General features: G+C 37.6%; 1 protein-coding gene across 1 annotated transcript in view; it reads right to left on the bottom strand.

Annotated features, from left to right (window-relative positions):
- Positions 1 to 1,766: 1,766 nt before the first annotated feature.
- EHD4 (EH domain containing 4) overlaps positions 1,767 to 22,585 on the bottom strand; it is a 31,931-nt gene continuing 11,112 nt past the window's right edge. Inside the window, exons 3-6 of the mRNA XM_063289904.1 lie at positions 14,240 to 14,337; positions 11,093 to 11,505; positions 5,156 to 5,320; positions 1,767 to 2,669 (exon numbers count right to left, since the gene is read on the bottom strand). Coding sequence (XP_063145974.1) covers positions 2,130 to 2,669; positions 5,156 to 5,320; positions 11,093 to 11,505; positions 14,240 to 14,337 — 1,216 coding nt within the window. The 3' untranslated portion in view covers positions 1,767 to 2,129. The remainder of the gene's footprint in view (positions 2,670 to 5,155; positions 5,321 to 11,092; positions 11,506 to 14,239; positions 14,338 to 22,585) is intronic.

Raw genomic sequence — 22,585 nt, 5'->3', positions numbered from 1 at the left:
TACCCTGATCCAATCACAATTAGCCATAAAATGGCTTTACTTTAGCACAATGGGTGAACCCAGCAAAATGTGTTTTATTCAGTAAACCATGGTTAAGCATACCATGCCTCAATGTAATACCCGAATACAGCATAGCTTCCTGACAAAGCACATTTTGCAAACAGAAGGTCCCAAGTTGGCACCTCCACTCAAAGGGATCCGAGGCTGCAAGTTTGGAAAGACTATACAATGCCACTGCTCATCACTGCAGAGGAGACAGAGATGGCTCGATCAATCTGACTCCATATTTGTTAGATTCATATCCTGCCTTTCATTCAGGAGCTCAAGGCAGCATATTGAGCACTCCCTCCTCCATTTTTTCCCCCACAACAAATGTGCGAGGTAGGTTGGGCTGAAATAGAGGATAACTGGCCCAAAGCCATCCAATGAACTTCCACAGCTAAGGATGGACTTGAACCCTGATCCCCCCAGTCCTAGACCCACCCCTTAACCACTACACCACCCCAGTTCTATATAGAGCAGCTTCATCTGGGGCTCTTCTTCAAATCTATTGAACTTGATTACTGTGTAGGGCAAGTTCATACTTGACAACAGAAAGGAAGCAGCCAATACATAGGAGGCAAGAGTGAATATCCCTGGGATCATTACCTGTCACAAACTGGGAACAACAAAGAAAGCACTGAAGATTATAAGAATGGTAAGGTTTGCTATTCACATTAACAATGAATCTCTAAAATAGCCTCAAGCCAGTTTTACTTGCCCCGTATGTTATTCACTACTTTTGGTAAGCATACCCTTTAGTTACACAAGGTAGCACTGCAAAGAATATTGGTATGTGGTCAGCAAGTCCAACTTTTGGGGATTAAATTCTTAGAATGTGTAATTTTACAAACTATATTTGTACAAAAAATTGTTTATAGCTAATTAAAAAGTATCAATTACCTACAAATTATTAGCATTTGAGCACAGTAATTGGTGATAGCCTCCTCTTAGATGACTTTATAAAGTTAAAAAAAATACAGACACACTATAATTCTATCACAGCTACTCAGCTATGATGTCAAGTGGAAACTCCATGTCCTGAGATAGCATATCTCTAACCAACAAATGCTGACAACAACAGGGAGAGGTAATGCATTTATGTACTGCTTATGGAGTTTCGGGCAACTCTGGCTGGAAACAAAATGTTGAAACCTTGGATCTAACCCTGCAAAACTGATCTTTTATATCTTACTTACAAAAAGGCTATATGGATAATTTCAACAATTACTCTGATCACAATTAAAACATCAACTTAAACAATTAACTCTTAATTACAATTCACCAATTTTCTCCAATAAACTTAATATCCATAAAAACACTTTTCTGCATACCATCTTTTTTTCCTCTTTTCCCCAGTAAACTATTTGTTCATAAATTTTAAACTAAAACATGTTTTTAAATGTTTGACTAAAATAATGAAGCTGCACTAAAATGTATCCTTTTAAGCTATAAATGGAATCTGAGGAACATAGGTAGACTTTGGTATATCATAAAAATATTTCAAACACATTTCAAATGGGGAAAAAATCAATGGCTCTAGGAAGAAAGGTGTTTTAAAATATTAGAATTGCTGTAAGAAGGTTTTGCATTTTATTATTTAAATATTAATTTGAATTTATTTTACATCTAACTAATCCTATTTTATCAATGTGAGTAAATTCAGTGGAAATATTTACCCATTTAAAAGATTTAAAAGGCACTTCTAACAAAATATTTTTGTGTGAAAGGGTTATGTATTTATAAAAGTAATCTGTGCTCTAATCTGTGTTACTGGTTCCTGTAGCTTACACAGAGTATGACATCTAATTCAGGTGTATTTTGAAAATCAGAAATTCTATATAGGATACAACTGTGCATACATGGATACATTGCCAAATTAATTATAGTTTCTCATTGCCAATTATGTCTGTGTGCTTTTTTTAAAATACAAAAGTGATTTCTGTATAGGAAAAGTTTAATGTTTGATATGGCCCTGAAAATATTGGCAGATTATTGTACTGTTCAAGTGTATTAAAAAGATTCTTAGAGGTTTTTCTATGTAACAGTTTCACCATTTTGAGTGTTAACTTTTGAGTGTCACAATTCAATTACCGCTCTATTCCATGCAAATTTTTTCTATGGGATGGGGGTACCAGATGGATGGGCAAGCTACTAGGGAGTTCATATCCCTCCAATTTTATCTTGATGAGATGTTTTGCTAATGCAAATTCCTCTTCATCCAACATGCCATCATTATCACAGTCGGCAAGTTTCCAGATTTTCCCCAAGACGCTATTTGGCAGTTTGGAGGTCAACATATCCTTCTTTGCATTGGCCCCAGAGATTCTACCATTGACTGGTGAGAGAGTGTAAAAGATTTCATCATATGCAGGTTTATCTTTGGCAACAATCCATTCTTCCTCATCAGCTCCTTCCTTGGCACCTTCCCCGTAGCCGTGGTCAAATGGTCCTGCTGTGGTGCCATCAAATGCCCCACCTTGAACCTTCTGTGTTGGCATGCTACGTTCTTCCTGGGTAACCAGAGTCATTAAATAAGCAACTTTATTGGCCAGCATGTTATCAACGGCTTCTATTAGTTTTAGCTTCAGTGAGTGGAATTTGGTGAAGTCATAGTTCTCCAACTGTTCCTATGAAATGACAAAAACACGTAACAACAATAAGACAGAATCTTTTCAACAACTCCTTGAGGAAATTCGTGCTGCTTGCCAAGACTGAAAAGGAGGAATACAGAATGTTGCAAAAACCAAGAATAAGCAAAAATGTTTGAGGAAACAATACTTATCCAGTCTGGATAAACGGGATATAGGAGGAAAGATTTAAGTTCATTGTATCCTAGAATATTCTAAGTCAGGAGTGGGGAAGCAATGTTTCTCGAGATACTGAATTCCCATCAGCCCCAACCAACATTCTTGAGATATAACTGGGTTCCAAATAATGCGTATAGAGTTACTTGGAACCCAATTATACTTTCAATATTAATAACTTCTCACCCCATTCCCTGAAGACCAAATACTGTTCACAAGTAAAAACCTGCACTTAAAAAGTATGGAATGCGTGCCGAGTATACCTTCTGGAATTTTCCCCAACCCTTTACCAGTGGTGGCAATAGGCAGCATCTGAATCTTCTTTGTGTAAAGAAGCAACCTACTGCATCTGTTATGTGTGTGCTGAGAGGTACAGGGAGAGCTGCAAATGTTCTACTGGTTCATGTGACCAGCAGGGGGAAGGAAAGGGGCTTACAGTGAAGAGTCAGCAGCATTCCCAGCCACCATCTCACTGCCTCTCCCGCAGGAACGCACTGTCAGCACTTTTTCTGGAAAGCTTTTCTTTGCAGATTCCAGTCAGATCTGGCCCTTTTTGAACTCAATTTTTCTTGACATAACATTTGATCCTATTCAGTTCAGTTTTCAGTGAGTTATTGTGATGACAAAGGGACAGGCAGTGTTTTTTTCCATTTTTTCTTCAATATTCCACTAGTGCAGTGTTTCTCAACCGTGTCAACTTTAAGAGGTGTGGACTTCAGTTCCCAGAATTCCCCAGCCAGAATGTACAAAAACAATGTACTAGAATAAAAAGGTTGAGAAAGGTTGCAGAGCATGGCACCTAGAATTCTCTCCAACCCCTTTATTAGCAATGCCATAAGAAGCATCTGTATTTTCTTGTAGCAGGCCAATTCTGTAAATATCAGTTTCCTATGTTCACTTTAAAAGAGTAACATTTGCATTATTTTCTTTCTTTGGGGAATGGGCAAAACTCACCAATAGCTTTTAAGAGCAAGAGAAAATGATTCAAGATTTTTTTTCCCCAATGCATCCCTGTGGGAATAGCAGTTAGGTAGCTGTCTGGAAGATTGCAAACAATATTGTAACGAAGTGATGTGTTGCATTTCAGTGTGTTTCTGTTCTCTGTGTGCTTGTGTAGGAGTGCACAGGGAAGCCCAGTGCTAGCTGTGTACGCTCTACTTGGGCTCATAAGACCAGGAAGGAAGCAAGGGGGGAAGGCTTAGAATGAAGAAGTCTGCAATATTCCAGACAGCTACCTAACTGCTATCCCAACCAGAAACTCAGCCTAACCAGACCAGATATTTTTGAAAGCAAATTGCAAAGCTAGGTGAGAGTAATTCTGTGAGAGGACAGCACTTTATTTTTTTAAAGATGATGATGATGATAAACTTGTATGCTGCCCAACTCTCAGTGACTGTGTGCAGCTCACATTATCCTATAAAAATGAGCCATCTGAAAGCAATATACCGTGCTGTATTCTTCCACTGTATTATGTAGGGATTATTTGTGTTATACTGGGGCTGGGGAGACCCTGCTTCAAATCCCATGTAGGTCATGGGATAAAACCTGACTGGCAACCTCTCAACAGAATTATCTCACTGTGTTACATTTTCAAACTGAATTTTGCTGGTTTTAGAGTAATTAAATGGAGACGCTCATACATTTTAACATACAGGTAGTCCTCAACTTATGACCATTCCTTTAATGACCAAAGTTATGATGGTGCTGAAAAAAGTGACTTACAACTGGTCCTCGCACTTACAACCATTGCAGTGTCCCCACAGATCAAAATTCGGGTGCTTGGCAACTGGCATGAATTTACAACAGTTGCAATGTCCCAGGGTCATGTGATCGCCAACTGCGACCTTCCCAAGGGGCTTCTGACAAGTATAGTCAATCGGGGAAGCAAGATTTGCTTAACAATTGCATGATTCGCTTAATGACCATGGCAAAAGGTCGTAAAATTAGACACAACTCACTTAACAACTGCATCGCTTAGTGACAGAAGTTCCAGTCCCAATTGTGGTCATAAGTCAAGGACTGCCTGTATTTTTTTATTTTATAGATTAGTATATTGGTAGTGCAAAGCTCTTCAGTTAAAGCAGATACATTTTTTATCATAATATATATTCCAAACTGATTGTGGGAATTAAAACTGAGAGAAGATGGAGAGGTGGAATTATCATGAATGCAACTTTGAATTCAGAGGAAAAGCAGGAAATAAATCTAAGAACACTTTGAAAGTGATTAGCCTCCTTTAAACAACAGATAAACTATTGCTTGATAGCCTGTTTAACTATTATACAGTTTGATCTACTGAGACACTATACCTGCATTTTCTTGACTTCAGGGAAATCTCCTGGTGAAATCTGATACTCTTGTTGCAGCTGATGATAAATCTCAGGTAGTTGGTTGATCAGTTCCCTCTTTTTGTTTTCTTTTCCGAATACTGAAGGCATTTCCTTCTTCAGATGGCTGATTATATAAGCATGCACCTAAAAAAGAGTTATTAGTTTTAAAAAGTATGTTTATTTACATACATGTATGCATATTTCATATAAGTAAGTTAAGTACACACATACACACAGAATCTTGTGAAGATGAATCATCGGTGCTTAATGAAAATCTGCTATCCCAAAATACCACAGACAGAGCTCTGAAAAGAATTAGGAAGTTCAAAATATACAACACTGGAATTAGAATCTTACATTAAACTGAGGATGTTACTAGATCAGGAAATTAGAATTATACATAAAATACAATGGACATGAAAGTGAAGCAAGGTCCAGTGAAAATAATATTTGTATTTCTGGAAGAATTTCACCAGAGAATAAGACCTGTAGTATTTCTAGCAAAGATTTATGTCTGCCTATGCAAGGAAGACTGAGTTATAGAAAAAAGTAAATTTAAGGATTGTCCAACTTTTGAGAAGAAATAGAAAAAAGAAAGGCTTGAAGTAATGCAAAATCAGAACTGGGAACAACTTCTACAAAAAGGAAAAATGCATGCTTTAGGAAGGTTCAGGCTGTTTGTTGTGCTGAAAACTTTTAAAAACTTAGATAAGAAGTTATTAGCTTATGGATTAATAAGAAGTAATATGAGTTTCTGGCCTTGTCTGCTCCTCAGTATGATGGAAGCTGGCTTAGCTTCCACCAAAAAAGGGGTGCTCAACCGAGAAAAAAAAATGAGGGTCGCCTGGATGGCAGGAATCCGTTCCCTTCAAATCCTGAACTAGCGACTGTAGGAGGAAAGCTGTATTATTCTATGCTAGCCAAAAATCTGGAGGAATCTGGTTGCACTTTTTCAGATTCACCCATTTTATTAAAAGGCATAGACTTCCAGGAACTGTAGTTCACTTCTTTGGTTCATTTCATCATTCCATGCACCTGATTCAGTGAACTACAGTTCCTGAAAGCCAATGCCCCTTAATAAAATGGGTGAATCTGAAAAGATGCTACCCAATGTTTGGAATTAATGACAGGTCTTTAATCTCTTCAGCAGGAAATTAATTTAATATGTAAATTAAAAGAATTGTTAAGGTATCAGAAAGAAGTGTTTTTCCTTCTCCCTCCTAGGCTGAGGGGAGGTGGAGAATAAGGAGATTCTTTAGCTTCACAATCTTTTTCTATTATTGATAGGATCTATCATTATCCTAAACATTTATTATTTACTGGAAACCACAGGAGGATGTGATAAACTTCCTGCTGAGGAATTATAGATTGGGAATGTGTGTGTGTTTGTGTGTGCACATATATGTATATAATCTATTCTCTCTTTTAGCTAACACCCTATATATTACTTGACAACTACTTGTATGGTTCTTGCCCTTAGACAATGTTTGCAATTTTACAAATGTTACCAGACTGGGGTGGAAGTATTAAAAGAAGGCAACAAAGCCCATCAAAGCTGAGGTACATCCATCCTTCTGCCTGAAAAGTATTCTGCCAAGTTTCAATAAAGTTCCTCTTGTGCCTTTGCCAAGCTGGAATGGACTTTCCATTACATGTTATCCAAAAACATGTGGGAGCTTTTTAATATGATTGACTTGCCAACTCAAAATGTAAAAAAGGAAGTCTTGATGTATCATTTTTTATATTTTTGTTATGTGATTCAAATGCAGAGAAGCATCAAGCTTTAAGAGAAGAAGGAAAGAACATGACATGCTGTCACTCAAAGCAAGCGAATGAAATCATGTCCTAATTTTGAAACAAACAAGACGAAAGGACTTCCACCTATTCTTCATGGCCAGGAAAATTACAGAAAAATGCCTGTGCCAGTCAGCACAAGTAAAGGGTCTTAATAATTGTGTAAATAGAAGTTGCACTTTCAAACATGCAAGCACAGGGTCTGTTCAAAATCCTTTACACATATTATCTATATAATTCCCCCTTTGTGAATCTAGAATATGTCAGTTATGAGAAACAGGGTGAAACAGTGACTGCAATGAAAACAGAAGAGTGTGTCATAATTAGCAAGAGAGTCACAGCTTCTGTGTTTAGAAACTGCAATGGAAAAAAAGCCAGGAGAAGCATTGAACTGAAACTACAACATTCCTTGAATACCATTATGAAGTGTAATGAAAAAAACAGAAAATTCCTGTCTATGAAAGATAAATCATGTATTATATTTACCATGGGTTGTAAAGCCATTGGGATTTTGATTTTTAAAATTTTTAAAGGTATTGAATTTTCAGTTCAGTAGCTACAAGCTCTATGCCTGCCTGTCTCCCTTGTAGCACATGACATCCAGTAATATCAAGCAGTTTGGCATAAACTGATAGAAAAGGCACAACCACAGTCACAAGGGAAGAAATAAAGAAAAAGGACCAAGACAAAGAAAAAAGCTAAAAATTAGGATGCCTAGATCAAGTTTGTATATATAAAGTTATAATATTTTTATATATATCAGATTATTCCAGCAAGTTTCATAAGCCTATTTCCTTCAAATTATTACTGTCCCAGGTCCTGCAGTAATAACTGGCCCTAAACTCTTCACACACAAGGCAAATAAAATAAATTGTTTGCATCCCACTCCTTATTCATGTTGTTGCCATTTCTCTGGCTGAATGCAAAAAACTTTCAGCATTTTTTATGTGTGGGCGCTGAAAAGATATTGAGGAGCCATCTTTCCCCACAAAAGACCTAAAGCTCAGCAGCCAAGATGCATGATCAGACAGAATATCCTGCAATCAGGGAATGGACTTCCCACAAGTTCCACAAAACTGCAGCTGATTGGAAGCCTAAGATGATGATGCACATCAGGTCTCTCCCAATTTTACACTCATGACAACAACTCTATACAATAGGTTTAGAGTGATAAACTGGTCCAAAGTCATTCAGTAAGGTCAATGAATGGGTGGAGCCTTGAACCTGAACCTCCTGAATCTAAATCCAAAGTTTTAACAGAATCCTGCATAACCTCTACACCTTAGGGTGGGAGGAAAAGAAAAAAACAAAACAAAAACATTAAAACATTTCTAATGTTAGGCTGTTTTGTTATTTTGAAATAGGAAGATTGCATAGCTGCCTAAAAAGTTTGACTTTTCCCCTTTAATAAAATTTAAAAAGGGGGGAGGGGCTTCTTGGTGAGGATCTAAGGCTCCCTGAAAGAGCAGGGATGGCATTGAGGTGGAGATTGGCAGTCAGAGGGTGAATTCTGGTCAGTGAAGTCTCTCCCGGACAAGGAGAGATTGTGAGATCACCCACTTGCACTCTGAACAGCTGCTCCTCATGACGAGTCTACAGGAACTGAGGCTTTTGCAGTCAACTTGAGCTGCTAGGAGTTGAGGGATTTCAATCAAGCTCACAGCTGGAATGCAGCCTATATGGACACAAGGTTTGCACAAGCCTCACTTTCTTAAACACTTTTGGCTGTAATCAATTTATATCTAAAGACAGATTTTCTGAGTGGCAGGATAAGAGAATTCCACTTGGTGAGTCAACATTCTTTCTGGACTAAAAAGGGAAAAAAAGGGTTTCAAAGATTTAAAACTTTTGGCAAAAAGCTTAACAAGGAGTGGGTATAAGAAAGTCTAAAATGAATAAAGGAGATAGGGGTTTTTTTGGGGGGAAGATTATTTTTTGGTGAAAATGCTTTTGAATAAATTGGAATTAAACAGACAAACCGACTAGACCTTCATGAGAATGTTTTTTGTTTATTATTAAAGAGCGCAGATAATTGGTGGATTTTACAAAACAAAAGATAAAGGTACTATGAGCCAGGCTCATAAATACAGAGTGCTATTTGAGACTAAAGTATTAAGGGCACAGGAAGAAAAAAAACAGAAAAAAAGTGAAGTTTGCCTTTTACTCTTTCCCTTGCAATTGAGATACTTTCACTTTTGGATTACAATATTATAATGGCAACCACAAGAAAAGTGGCAAAAACAGCAGACGGGATGAAAGGATCACTAGAGCAACCTGAAGAGAGAGGGATTACATCAGATTTGCTTCAGAAAATGTTTGAGGAATTGGGAAATAAGTTATCTGAATCACTTGATACTAAATTGACTAAATCACTTGATAGTAAATTGACAGCTTTTGAAAAAAGAATGGATGAAAGACTTGTATAAGATGAAAGAAGAGATGAAAGAAGAAGATGGAGCGCTCTGTAAAACAAGTGGCTAGAGATGTAAAAGAAATTAATGATGAAGTAGAAATTCTGGGGAGTAAGACAGAAGTTATAAACAGAGAGGTGGAAAGAGACTTAGATAATACGGCACTACTGGAACTGAGAGAGAAGGAATTTTGTTTGTGATTTAGAGCAATTCCAGAGGATTCTGGTGAAGATATTAGAGAAAAGGTTTAGCAAATTGTTTGGAATGGGATGAGGAGGAGGATACAGAGGAGGATACAGAGGCAGAAACTGATAAAGTATATAGAATAAATGCAAGATTTGCGGTAAGAAATGTTCCAAAGGATGTCTTGGTATACTTTGCCAGGAAGGAGACAAGAGATCAAGTTTTGCAGCAGCATTTTAATACAAGACCGAAAATTGATAATAGAGATGTAATTGTTCTTAAAGAAATTCCTATCAGAATCTTGCATAAGAGAAAAGAGTACTTTTTTTACTGACAGACTAAAACAGAAAAAGATTCCATTTTGATGGGATAAATCGGAAGGTGTGATTCTTATTTTTAAGCAGCAGAGGTTTTGACTGAATTCTGTCCAGGAGGCGAGAGAATTTCTAGAAAAATTTAAAGAACTGGAGGAGACTCAAATGAAGATGTCAGATGAGACTACACAAAAACCTTGAGAGGTGCAAAAGGAAACTTAAAGGGATGACACTGAATTAGGCACTACAGGTATTGACTCTTCTAAATTTTTGGCTTGATTATGGATTACAAATGCTTAACATGGAATATAAATGGAGCAAATGCTCCTCAAAACAAAAAAATATTTCATTATTTGAAAAAATTAAAACAAGACATAATTTGCTTACAAGAGACACATATTAGAAAAAAGGACGTAAAATATTTGATTTATAAAAATCTGGGAAAAGAATTTACTTCAGCAGGAACTAAAATAAGAAATAACAACTAAAACCAGAACTTGTATTGACTGATGACCATGGTAGATTTGTTGGGGTGGAAGTTAATTTGTATGGGACTAAGACTCCCATATTAGGAATTTATGGCCCAAATGAGGATAAAGTACTGTTCCATAAAGGACTTATGGAGAGACTAATGAGTTTTTCTTATGAAAACTGATGTTTGATGGGGGATTGGAATTGAGTGATCTCCCCACAATTGGATAGAACTTCTGAAAAAAAATATTAAAATTACTCAGGGCAAATTACCAAAAGTTTTTTTTTTAATTTGATGGAGACTTTAGGGCTTGTTGATATATGGAGACCGAAAAACAAATTCAAGAGAGTATACATATTTTTATAATTTATTGTAACAAGGAATTTTTTAAAAGTTCTTTCAAAAATGCATGGAGACTCCTAGGTACCATTAAAGCCATAATTTTGTTAATGTTAAGAGAAAAAAAGAAAGGAAAGCTGTGAACTGAAGCTGTGAAATATCAGGAGAAAAATATTTTAAAGGAAGAAAGAAAATAACATCTCCCAAAAATTCTACCGTTGAAAACTGGATTCCCTTCTCCACTGACCATCAACACACTAGTCTACTAGGTATCCATTTCTCCTGCACTGAAAGTTAAACAATAATCATTATAATGACATTTCTGTGACTTTACATAGATCACCTATTATTACATTGCAGTCAATAAATCAGCCACATCAGTCAGTATTACACCCCATTTTACCTTTGCAAGCCGTGACCTCTTGATCAGATCATTCAGTTTTCTCACGGTTGCCTTTTGTGGAAGATTCTGAATGTCTTGGAACAGATCTTGTGCCTCTGCTTCAAACAATTTTCGGTTCTCTGTGTTTTGCAGGGGCTGGGCCCAAAAAGAACCAATATAAACTCTCAGTACCTCTGGGGTATTGATCACTTTGCCCAAAGACCACATGAGTGCACCATATACTCTCATTAATTGCTGGGTGTCCACTTGGTCAGCCTTATTCAACACCACCCGTATCTTGTCATCCTGACCCCGGAATGCTTTGATTGCTTCCGAGAATTCATCAGAAATATCAAGTTTATGGGCATCAAATAAAAGGATGATACGATCAACCCGCTCAGCAAACCACTGCAGGACATGACAGAAGTCGTAACCTGAAAAAGGACAATAAATAGGAAAAGGTGATGAAATATGATTTTGCTCACAATTCTTCAACACAAGTCTTTTGGGATGAAGTAGGACAAAATTTACAGTGCTTGAATGAGTAGCAGGTGTCAGACACCGCAGTCACAACCAGTTCAGCCTCACTCTGCCCTGCAAATAACTTTCATGAAGAGCTACTCAGAAAGACTGTTCATTGCTTTATGTAGCTGAACATGAACCTAAAGTGAATATTAGTAATAAGAAAAAATAATTACACAGATTGTCAAAAATGCAGAGAATACTCTGCATATACAATAGGTACCACAAGCATGTATCTTACACTAAACAAAGAACTCCATAGTTAATGACAGGATTTTCCTAGCTATGTTAGATGTTTTTTCCTCTATAAATGACAGGAATCAGAGCTAGTTCCAAACATTAACAAACTTGCCAACACATTACAGCCCAGCACAGCCACAATCTATTACAACTGGGGGTTCCTGTTATTTATACACTGCCCCATGATTCATCCAGTACTTTTGGGGTTAAACATTACTAAATTTGCTGAAGTTGGCGCTGCCCTTGAAAGGGGAAAAAGGAAACAAAAAAGAAGCAGACTATAAAACTGAGGAAGGGATGAGAAAGAAAGGGAAAGAGATAGACTGAGGGAGAGAACAAGCTAAAATGCCTTGGATGAGGAAAAAGATGGACCCTTTTGAGACATGGTATTCTTGGCAGATACCCAATTATGTTAATTTCTGAAGTTCTTAGGTATTGAACTTAGATCTTCAGCACACAAAGCGTGTATTTATCTTTATGTTATTTTCAACTTGAAGCATTATACAAAAAAAAAAAAACCCTCCCAAAAGCAGCATATGATAGAACCATGTGCTCATGGAGATGTCAGTTAACTATTAATTAACTATTAATTTTTCAGGAAGATACACTTCAGAACCAAACATATGAAAGCTTTTCCAAAACCTGAAATCACTGTAGAATAGTACCGAAATCAGTTAAACCCTTAATAAAATTAATGTAATAATGCAAAATGTCTTAACACCTATTGCCACAGATACTTAAGTTCTTAGCATCAACTTGTGCATGTCTATTATTTAAAGAAAATTCTTCTTACTCAATTGGCCTCTAGTTGTACTGTTGTCTGATAACATAATCTTATCATTAACTCACACATGAACAGTTGGTATTGTTATGCTTTTAGTGATAACTGCAACCATCATGCAAAAATGTGAACATGTAAAACTGTTCTCATCAGTTCTCACTTAACTACAATAAAAACTGTAATCATATGAATACTTTACTATTGAAATAAAAATACATACATAATTTTGGCTGAATAGTGTCCATTTTTGCACTGTGCTAAAGTGCTTTAAGTTAATTAATTATTATATTAATAATAAAAAACCAAAGAGAGCAGAGAGTATTTTGGGCTAGGAGATGGAAAGGTTATATTACAATATCAGCAAATTAGGTAAGAAAGTTGCAGTAGAAAGAAATAGCAACAAGACGAAGATATACATTGGGTAATTTTTAAAGAAAGATTCTGTCTTCTTTGTCTTGTTTTGTTGTTGTTAAGGCTGTTTTTTTCTTAGTTCAATGGACTGTCATTTTATTAATTTGGTTTAATATTTCAAATATAATTATGTACTTTATTATTATTAGACACTCTGAGCACTATTTTAAATGCAAGAATATTAATTTCATAAATAAAAATCAAATGCTGGAGTCAAACAAATTTGATTAGGTATTGACCATAGTGTCTCTTCAGAATCAGTGCAATGTTTCCTAAGTAGGTAAATACTATGAAGCCCTATCAAAACTAAAGTACAAAACCTACAAGTTGTTATTGATATGCCTTTTGATATCATCAAAGTTATACACAAGAACTACCAGTTCTTTCAGTTCTGCCCTATTTATACTCTTATTAATAAAACAATAATCAGTCTTCTCTAATTTGTGCCTTCCATGTGTTGGAACTATAATTTCCCAATCTTTGGTCAGGATGCTGAGAGTTGTAGCCCCAACATATGTGGAAGGCTCCTGTTTGGAGTCAGATATGATAGCAACTTAATACATTATTAATAAAACAATTCTGCCAAGTTATTTTTAATGGCTTGGATTAATAAATGTAATAACAGAGACCCAATATAATAAAACTATATATATTGCATTTACACAGTAGTTGTAAGCATTAGAAGTGCTTCACATATATTCTTTGGTTCTAACTCTTACAGTAACCCTGTGCAGTCATTTGATAATTTTTCCCTTATATGTTTCCAGGCTCTGTTCAATTACATTTTTAATATAATGAACATTATATATAAGGCAAGTTGTTGCAATTTTTCAATTCAGAGACAACAATACAAGAGAGTATGAAACATGGATTTAATAATCTGTCTAGCAGGCTGTGGCTCAGAACACTGTAGAAGCATCCAGGAACATAGCCAGACAAACTGGGCTTGGTGTAAATCAGTGAGGCTTCCTACTGAATAGAAATGCATAAGGTCGTGCAGTTCATTTTCATAAGGAAAAAAGTGCCTTTAATTATTTGAGTACTTCCTTTTTCTAGTTAAACATAAGTTGTTCAATAGGTTCTGTCTGTTCTATTATTTGAATTATTTTCTTTTTAAAAAAAACTTCTAAATCTATCCTTTATTCTGCCTGCGATAAGTGCCTGCTGCCAAAGAAAGGGGGTGTATATTTTCATATCAAAAAAGGGAAGCTCACCTCTACTGATGCGCTGTTTCTCTCCTGAAAGAATTCCAGGGCTATCTATGATGCTGATGCTCTTCAGAACCTGATTGGGCAACTGAGCACACATGAACCTACATGGAAAAGAAAAAACCTTGGTTACCTATGCACAATTTTTTTCAGAACTGGGAAAAGCCTTTCCCTATATTTAAACTTCCAGTGACAGACTCCCTCACCCAAAGCATGAAAGGGGGTGTTTCATTTTGTCCAATCTCTGTACATAAAAGTGATTGCAACTTTCAGACTCCTACATATTTGGAGAGCATGAGGAGGACTCTCTATAAAAGGGGAATTCTGCTTAGACCAGGATCCTGATTTGCATGGAGAAACTGTATGGTGATTCACATGTAGGGCCCTTATCACATTCATATATCCACCCATGGTCACTGGACATAATCGTAACTCACACTCCAACATGTGTGGTCCATATTCAGTGATCCACCTTCCTGTCAGAAAACAAGCAGCACTGGGCTTCTGGTTGGAATGGCGGACTGAATGGCACTGCCCGTGGGTTCAACAGGCGGAGCTGACAACGCGGTAACTTTTTTCGGGCTCAGGCAGGTTTTCCTGAAGCCCAGAAACATTCTCCAGATAAAGGAGAATACCTGAAATCACCCCATCTGTCCTCCGGGCGGCTGCTTTCAGCCAGAAGATCACAAACAGCACTTCACATTTGACTGGTAAGAGCCAGCTGGGAGGCGGAGCTTTCATCACTTTCCAAGCTGCACTGTAGCCTTAAAGGGACACTAAGACCAGCCACCCCACTTCTAAATCACCAATTTGTATTTTTTTTTAAGTATATGTACTGCAAGAGAGGCTTTCTACAGTGAGGAGAAGCTGGTTCTCTTGGTGATTAACATTATTTTTGGGATTACTTAAAAAAAATTTTTTTTTTAAGTTTTGGATTTCATTTTCCTTCCAAATATAAAGGAGGACTGTGTCCTGTTTAAGCGACTGACTCAGAATATAAACAGAATAGTTCTTTATTAAACAGAATTTACAATATCTGGAAGGTCTATAATGATTAATCTGAAAATTATTATTTAATTTCAGTAAGCTGAAGATCATTATGAATTAAAAATAGAACAAGAATGGATTAATATGAGTCAGGTAATTAATTCTGAGGTAAATTAATTTAAAATAATTAAATAAAAACAGAGATAGTTGTAGGGTAAAATACAATTTAAGAAACAAATCAATCTGATTGTGCAATACTGAATTACCAATTAACTGAAGTTGGTAGAAGTCATTAATTCTGAGGCAAACAGGCAGATCTAAATGAGTTGAAACACTGTAGGAATCTGAGGTGGAGGAATCCGTTTAAACCAACAAAGAACGTTAGGGAGCGATGGTGACAGAAAAGTTGAGGCAGATAATTGAAAGATGGTAGCAATGGATATTCTGAGGAAACGAAACAAAGTAACAGAAACTGAGGTAAATGGATTGTTCTGATTATAATGGTATAGGATTTCAGGAGTTGACAGTTGACCTGTTATGGCAGAGACTGACAGTGCTGAAGTTCCGCCTCAGATAAGGGTTCTGAGGGTAGAGAAGTGGCGGCGAGACTGAGGGAGTTATTTTAAGTAATTGCGGAGATAGTAGTTGATTTGCTGTAAGAAGCGGGCGTGAGATTGATTGTTGCTGCAGGAAGATCAGGCCTGTCAATTTTAAGGGCTTTATCTGAATCCAGTGACGGCTCAGGAAGTGCTGACGTGAATTCTTGAAACTGAATACAGGAGCGGTTGTCTCCGGCGCCCTTCAGTCTCTCCCTGCACCTTTTATAGGCTGCAAGATCACCCTGTTGCTGATTGGGAGCCAATCGGGCTTCACGTTGCTCGGCCCTCCTTGCTGCGCGTCTCTGTCTCGTGCTGATTGGAGGTGGTGAACCTGGTTCACTGTCTGGCCTCATCAGCTGTTCAGCTTCTTCCCACTCAAGGCTTTTCTTCACTTGTAAGCCTGCCTCCATTTTTTCTTCAGCTTGGCTTAGCGGTTTATCCAGGGCTTTGCTTAATGGTTTTTCCAGGCTGTCCTCTTCATTCTCCGACTCAGTCTCCATCCTAACAGACTGAGAGTAAACAATCGTCTTCCTGTTATTATTTTTGAATTAAATTTGAAGATATTAGCATTTTCCTACATGTTGAATCGGCTGATTTGAACCTTCAGCTTTCTGTTTTCACTTTCCCTTGAGAAACGTCTGCTATTTCGCTCTCACTTTATGTAAACACACTTAGGAACTCTTCCATATCTTCGACTTTCGCTGGCTAAGCTCCTAGGGGGCACCAAAATCTACTGCGTGAGACATGGAGGATTTCAAACAGATTCTTTCTGACTTCTAGCAAGATTTTAAACAGATCTCTTCTGACTTCTATCAAGCTTTTATGCAAGATATCCAGGACATTGTGGAAAATATGAGATCTAAAATATGCCATCAGGTTGGGGATGTGGTGGATGAAATTGAGGAATTTAAGAGCAATAGAAAGGTCTTTTTTAAGAGTGAGATTGGGATTCTTATCGAGATGCTGTATGAAGATTGGACAGTGGAGTTGGAGAAATCTAAGGGAGAGAGTGATCTGCAAGCCATAAGTAATATCAATCCCCTGGTAGAATGCCATGAAAAGAACCAGGAATCTTTGAGGGGGGCAGTTGGGCTGTTTGATTCTTTCAAGAGAAAAGCTCTGTGCACATTGTGGGGATATGTAGCTGCTTTGATTTATTTTGAAGTGGGATAAGGGTTGAAGAATGTTCATCTGGTTTGCTTTAAGGATTTGATTGATGCTATTTGCTTTTAAGGATTTGGATTTACTGTTTTGAATTGTCTTTGTTTTTTGGGTTTATTAAGATTGGGATTATTAACATTGTTGTATTATTAAATATAATAGCAGACAACATATGTGCTTTTTAATTTGATTCTTACTATAGTAGACAGAAATGTATAGCATAGTGGTAGGAAGGGAATAATTAAATAGGTGTTATCTTTTGGAGGAGAGAAAGATGTTTGGGAGGTTTATATGAACTTTTTTTTCTCTTTATTTTAATGTAAGGGGGAGGAGTAACTTACTTATTGATTTTTATTATGTGTTAAAGTGGAATGATTTATAGAAATAATGTGGTGTTTTGGTTTAATATAGAGTAAGAGATTGATTGTGGAAAATTTTTCTATATCTTTGCTCTTAAAAGTCAGAAGACACATTTTTTTTGTAAATTTGGATTTTTTTTGTGTGTTTCTGCACCTTTTTAGTTTTTTTACTTTCTTTGTAGTTTTTTGTTTTTCTGTAGTTTTTATTCTTCTCTTGAAACTTGATAAAATTTAGTAGTAAATAAAAAAGAAAACAAGAAGCCTTGTATTATTTTACTGATGTTTTCTCTTTAGAAACATCCAAAATAAATAAAGATGGGTGAGTCTTTTTTCCTAAAAAAAACTCCAGACCATCTTTATTGTGTTTATAATTGGTGCAGTTATTTGTATCTTGTATTTGGCTATGGACAAATTTTAAGCCAAATTCTATGCAATATTTAGCTACCTGTTGGTGCAAAGTTAAGGTGACCTAATTAATAAATAAAAACATTAAAATGAACAGTGATGGCCATATTATGTCTTCCTTTTTGTACTAATTATTTTATTTAACAATATTATAAGCTATGCCAATCCATATAGACTCTGGGTGATGTACAATACGTTAAAATACAATAAAAAGCAAAACAAGGTAATAAAATGATCAGCTAAATACTGTATGATGGGTATGACAACTTTTTCCTTTTGGAATGATTCCTAAAATTTTCTGCAGTCTTTTTACTAGGCTATAAAAAAGAGCTATGCAAAAGCAGGTAAGGAACAATACAGTTGAAATATATTTTAAAAATCATTGATAATTTCCTCCTCATGAATTTATTGGCTGGCTAAAAAAATCAAGTGTTATGAGAAGACTGTGTCTTTTATACCAACTAAACAATCCCACTGTGTTTTAAATTTTCTGGATGCCAAGTGATGTAGTAGTGGCAGGTTTTACATGAAAAACAAGAACTGCAGTTATGTAATGGAGACAGCACTGTAATACCCTCAAGCTATTGTGAATGATTATGGACAATAAGAAAAGAGGTAAGAATTTTTTCAGTAGGATATAAATAAGCTGTTTGGATTCTAAACTAGAATTATTTGTAGCAGTTTGTTTTTTTAAGAAAGCAGCAGAGACATAGTTCATTATATTATCCCAGAATTCTTGCTGTGCTACAAATCAAATAAAAGAATCAGCATTTAAAAAAAACAAAACCTTTTCTGGGCTGATAAAATATTGTTCCCTGGTGGTATATTAAATTGTATTAGATTAGGACAAAAGTCAATTAAAGTTCTTTCCTAAAAAAGAGAAATTGAAAAGTTTTAAGAGGAAAAACCCCATAAAACCGACTAGGCTTTGCCATCTGGCCTGGAGATCAGAGAGTGGTGGGGAGCCCATAAAATGGCTGTACTGTTCTTGTGGCTTTTAATTGTTTATTTCTCTATTTTTCAAACTTCTATCACCGCCCATCCCCCCAAGGGGGACTCTGGGTGGTTTACAAATAACATTTGTATTGTCTGTATGGCTGTTTCATTTTTCTATTTTTTGGTACTATTTATGTTTTAATTGTCTTCAGCAAAGGATCGTTACCTTGTCGTGGTGCTGGAGCTTGAGCACCTCAATGATGCCATGAGCTAAACCGTGAAGGGCCACCCAAGACGGGAAGGTCATGACAGAGAGGTCAGACTAAATGCGATCCCTGGGGAAGGTAATGGCAACCCACCCCAGTATTCTTGCCATGAAAACTAAATGGATCAGTACAACCAGAGATATGTCGGTATACCATCGGAAGATGAGATCCCCAAGTCGGAAGATGGTCAAAATGCTACTGGGGAAGAACAGAGGATGAGTTCAACTAGCCCCAGACGTGATGACGCAGCTAGCTCAAAGCCGAAAGGACGGTTAGCGGCCGACGGTGCTGGTGGTGAACGGCGAATCCGATGTTCTAAGGATCAACACACCACTGGAACCTGGAATGTAAGATCTATAAGCCAGGGCAAACTGGATGTGGTTATTGGTGAGATGTCAAGATTAAAGATAGACATTTTGGGCATCAGCGAACTGAAATGGACTGGAATGGGCCACTTCACATCAAATGACCACCAGATCTACTACTGTGGACAAGAGGACCACAGAAGAAATGGAGTAGCCTTCATAATTAATAGTAAAGTGGCTAAAGCAGTGCTTGGATACAACCCAAAAAACGACAGAATGATCTCAATTTGAATTCAGGGCAAGCCATCTAACATCACAGTGATCCAAATATACGCCCCAACCACAGATGCTGAAGAAGCTGAAGTAGAGCAGTTCTATGAGGATCTGCAGCACCTACTGGACAACACGCCTAAAAGAGATGTTATTTTCATCACGGGAGACTGGAATGCTAAGGTGGGCAGTCAAATGACACCTGGAATTACAGGTAAGCATGGCCTGGGAGAACAAAACGAAGCAGGACATAGGCTGATAGAATTTTGCCAAGACAACTCACTCTGCATAACGAACACTCTCTTCCAACAACCTAAGAGACGGCTTTATACATGGACTTCACCAGATGGACAACACCGAAATCAGATTGACTACATCCTTTGCAGCCAAAGGTGGCGGTCACCTATAGAGTCGGTAAAAACAAGACCTGGAGCTGACTAGTTCTGATCACGAACTTCTTCTTGCACAATTTAGGATCAGATTAAAGAGATTAGGGAAGACCCACAGATCAGCTAGATATGAGCTCACTAATATCCCTCAGGAATATGCAGTGGAGGTAAAGAATCGATTTAAGGGACTGGACTTAGTAGATAGGGTCCCGGAAGAACTCTGGACAGAAGTTCGCAACATTGTTCAGGAGGCGGCAACAAAATACATCCCAAAGAAAGAGAAAACCAAGAAGGCAAAGTGGCTGTCTGCTGAGACACTAGAAGTAGCCCAAGAAAGAAGAAAAGCAAAAGGCAACAGTGATAGGGAGAGATATGCCCAATTAAATGCAAAATTCCAGAGGTTAGCCAGAAGAGATAAGGAATTATTTTTAAACAACAATGCGTGGAAGTGGAAGAAGACAATAGAATAGGAAGGACAAGAGACCTCTTTCAGAAAATTAGAAACATTGGAGGTAAATTCCAGGCAAAAATGGGTATGATCAAAAACAAAGATGGCAAGGACCTAACAGAAGAAGAAGAGATCAAGAAAAGGTGGCAAGAATATACGGAAGATCTGTATAGGAAGGATAACAATATCGGGGATAGCTTTGACGGTGTGGTCAGTGAGCTAGAGCCAGACATCCTGAAGAGTGAGGTTGAATGGGTCTTAAGAAGCATTGCTAATAACAAGGCAGCAGGAGACGACGGCATCCCAGCTGAACTGTTCAAAATCTTGCGAAATGATGCTGTCAAGGTAATGCAAGCTATATGCCAGCAAATTTGGAAAACACAGGAATGGCCATCAGATTGGAAAAAATCAACTTACATCCCCATACCAAAAAAGGGAAACACTAAAGAATGTTCAAACTCTTGAACAGTGGCACTCATTTCACATGCCAGTAAGGTAATGCTCAAGGTCCTGCAAGGTAGACTTCAGCAATTCATGGAGCAAGAATTGCCAGATGTACAAGCTGGGTTTAGAAAAGGCAGAGGAACTCGGGACCAAATTGCCAATATCCGCTGGATAATGGAAAAAGCCAGGGAGTGTCAGAAAAACATCTATTTCTGTTTTATTGACTATTCTAAAGCCTTTGACTGTGTGGACCATAACAAATTGTGGCAAGTTCTTAGTGGTATGGGGATATCAAGTCATCTTGTCTGCCTCCTGAAGAATCTGTATAACGACCAAGTAGCAACAGTAAGAACAGACCACGGAACAACGGACTGGTTTAAGATTGGGAAAGGAGTACGGCAGGGCTGTATACTCTCACCCTACCTATTCAACTTGTACGCAGAACTCATCATGCGACATGCTGGGCTTGAGGAATCCAAGGCTGGAGTTAAAATCGCTGGAAGAAACATTAACAATCTCAGATATGCAGATGATACCACTTTGATGGCTGAAAGCAAAGAGGAACTGAGGAGCCTTATGATGAAGGTGAAAGAAGAAAGTGCAAAAGCTGGCTTGCAACTAAACCTCAAAAAAACCAAGATTATGGCAACCAGCTTGATCGATAACTGGCAAATAGAGGGAGAAAATGTAGAAGCAGTGAAAGGCTTCGTATTTCTAGGTGCGAAGTTTACTGCAGATGCTGACTGCAGTCAGGAAATCAGAAGATGCTTAATCCTTGGGAGAAGAGCAATGACAAATCTCGATAAAATAGTTAAGAGCAGAGACATCACACTGACAACAAAGGTCCACATAGTTAAAGCAATGGTGTTCCCCGTAGTAACATATGGCTGCGAGAGCTGGACCATAAGGAAGGCTGAGAGAAGGAAGATCGATGCTTTTGAACTGTTGTGTTGGAGGAAAATTCTGAGAGTGCCTTGGACTGCAAGAAGATCAAACCAGTCCATCCTCCAGGAAATAAAGCCAGACTGCTCACTTGAGGGAATGATATTCAAGGCAAAACTGAAATACTTTGGCCACACAATGAGAAGACAGGACACCCTGGAGAAGATGCTGATGCTAGGAAGAGTGGAGGGCAAAAGGAAGAGGGGCCGACCAAGGGCAAGGTGGATGGATGATATTCTAGAGGTGACGGATGGGGAGCTGGGGGTGTTGATGACCAACAGGAAGCTCTGGCGTGGGCTGGTCCATGAAGTCACGAAGAGTCGGAAGAGACTGAATGAATAAACAACAACAACATGTTTTAATTGTAAGCTGCCCAGAGTCATGAATGTGAGATGGGCAGCTATATAAATTGATTGAATGAATGCATGAAAGCTGAAAAGGACTTTTTACAGAACCAAATACATTTTTGTCCCTTCTTCCTTTTTATTTTACTCAAGCCACAGAAGCAGAACCAGGGTTTAGGCACATGTTCAAGGCAAGAGAAAACTGGGAGAACTGATTGTGAGCACCAGAACACTGATGAAGTGAGGCAAGGAAGAGTTTTGCAGTTTCCTTTCATTCTTGTCATGAGAGCCAAACTGGAGCTTGTGGCTCTGACTCTGGAAAGAGTGAGGTAAAGAGTGGCTCTAATTTTAGGAGTGAGGGACGTATGAAAAACAATCTTACAAATCTGTAGCTCACACAGTTTATTTTATCCCTTAAGTAGCTCTGTTTTTAAAAAAGTAAAGCTAAAGGGCATTTCTGGGTGACCAGAATAAGCATCAGAACCACTTTGCCCTTT

This window comes from Candoia aspera, chromosome 1 (assembly GCF_035149785.1).
Source record: "Candoia aspera isolate rCanAsp1 chromosome 1, rCanAsp1.hap2, whole genome shotgun sequence".
Lineage (NCBI taxonomy): Eukaryota > Metazoa > Chordata > Lepidosauria > Squamata > Boidae > Candoia > Candoia aspera.
This window is presented reverse-complemented; position numbering and strand designations above follow the sequence as displayed.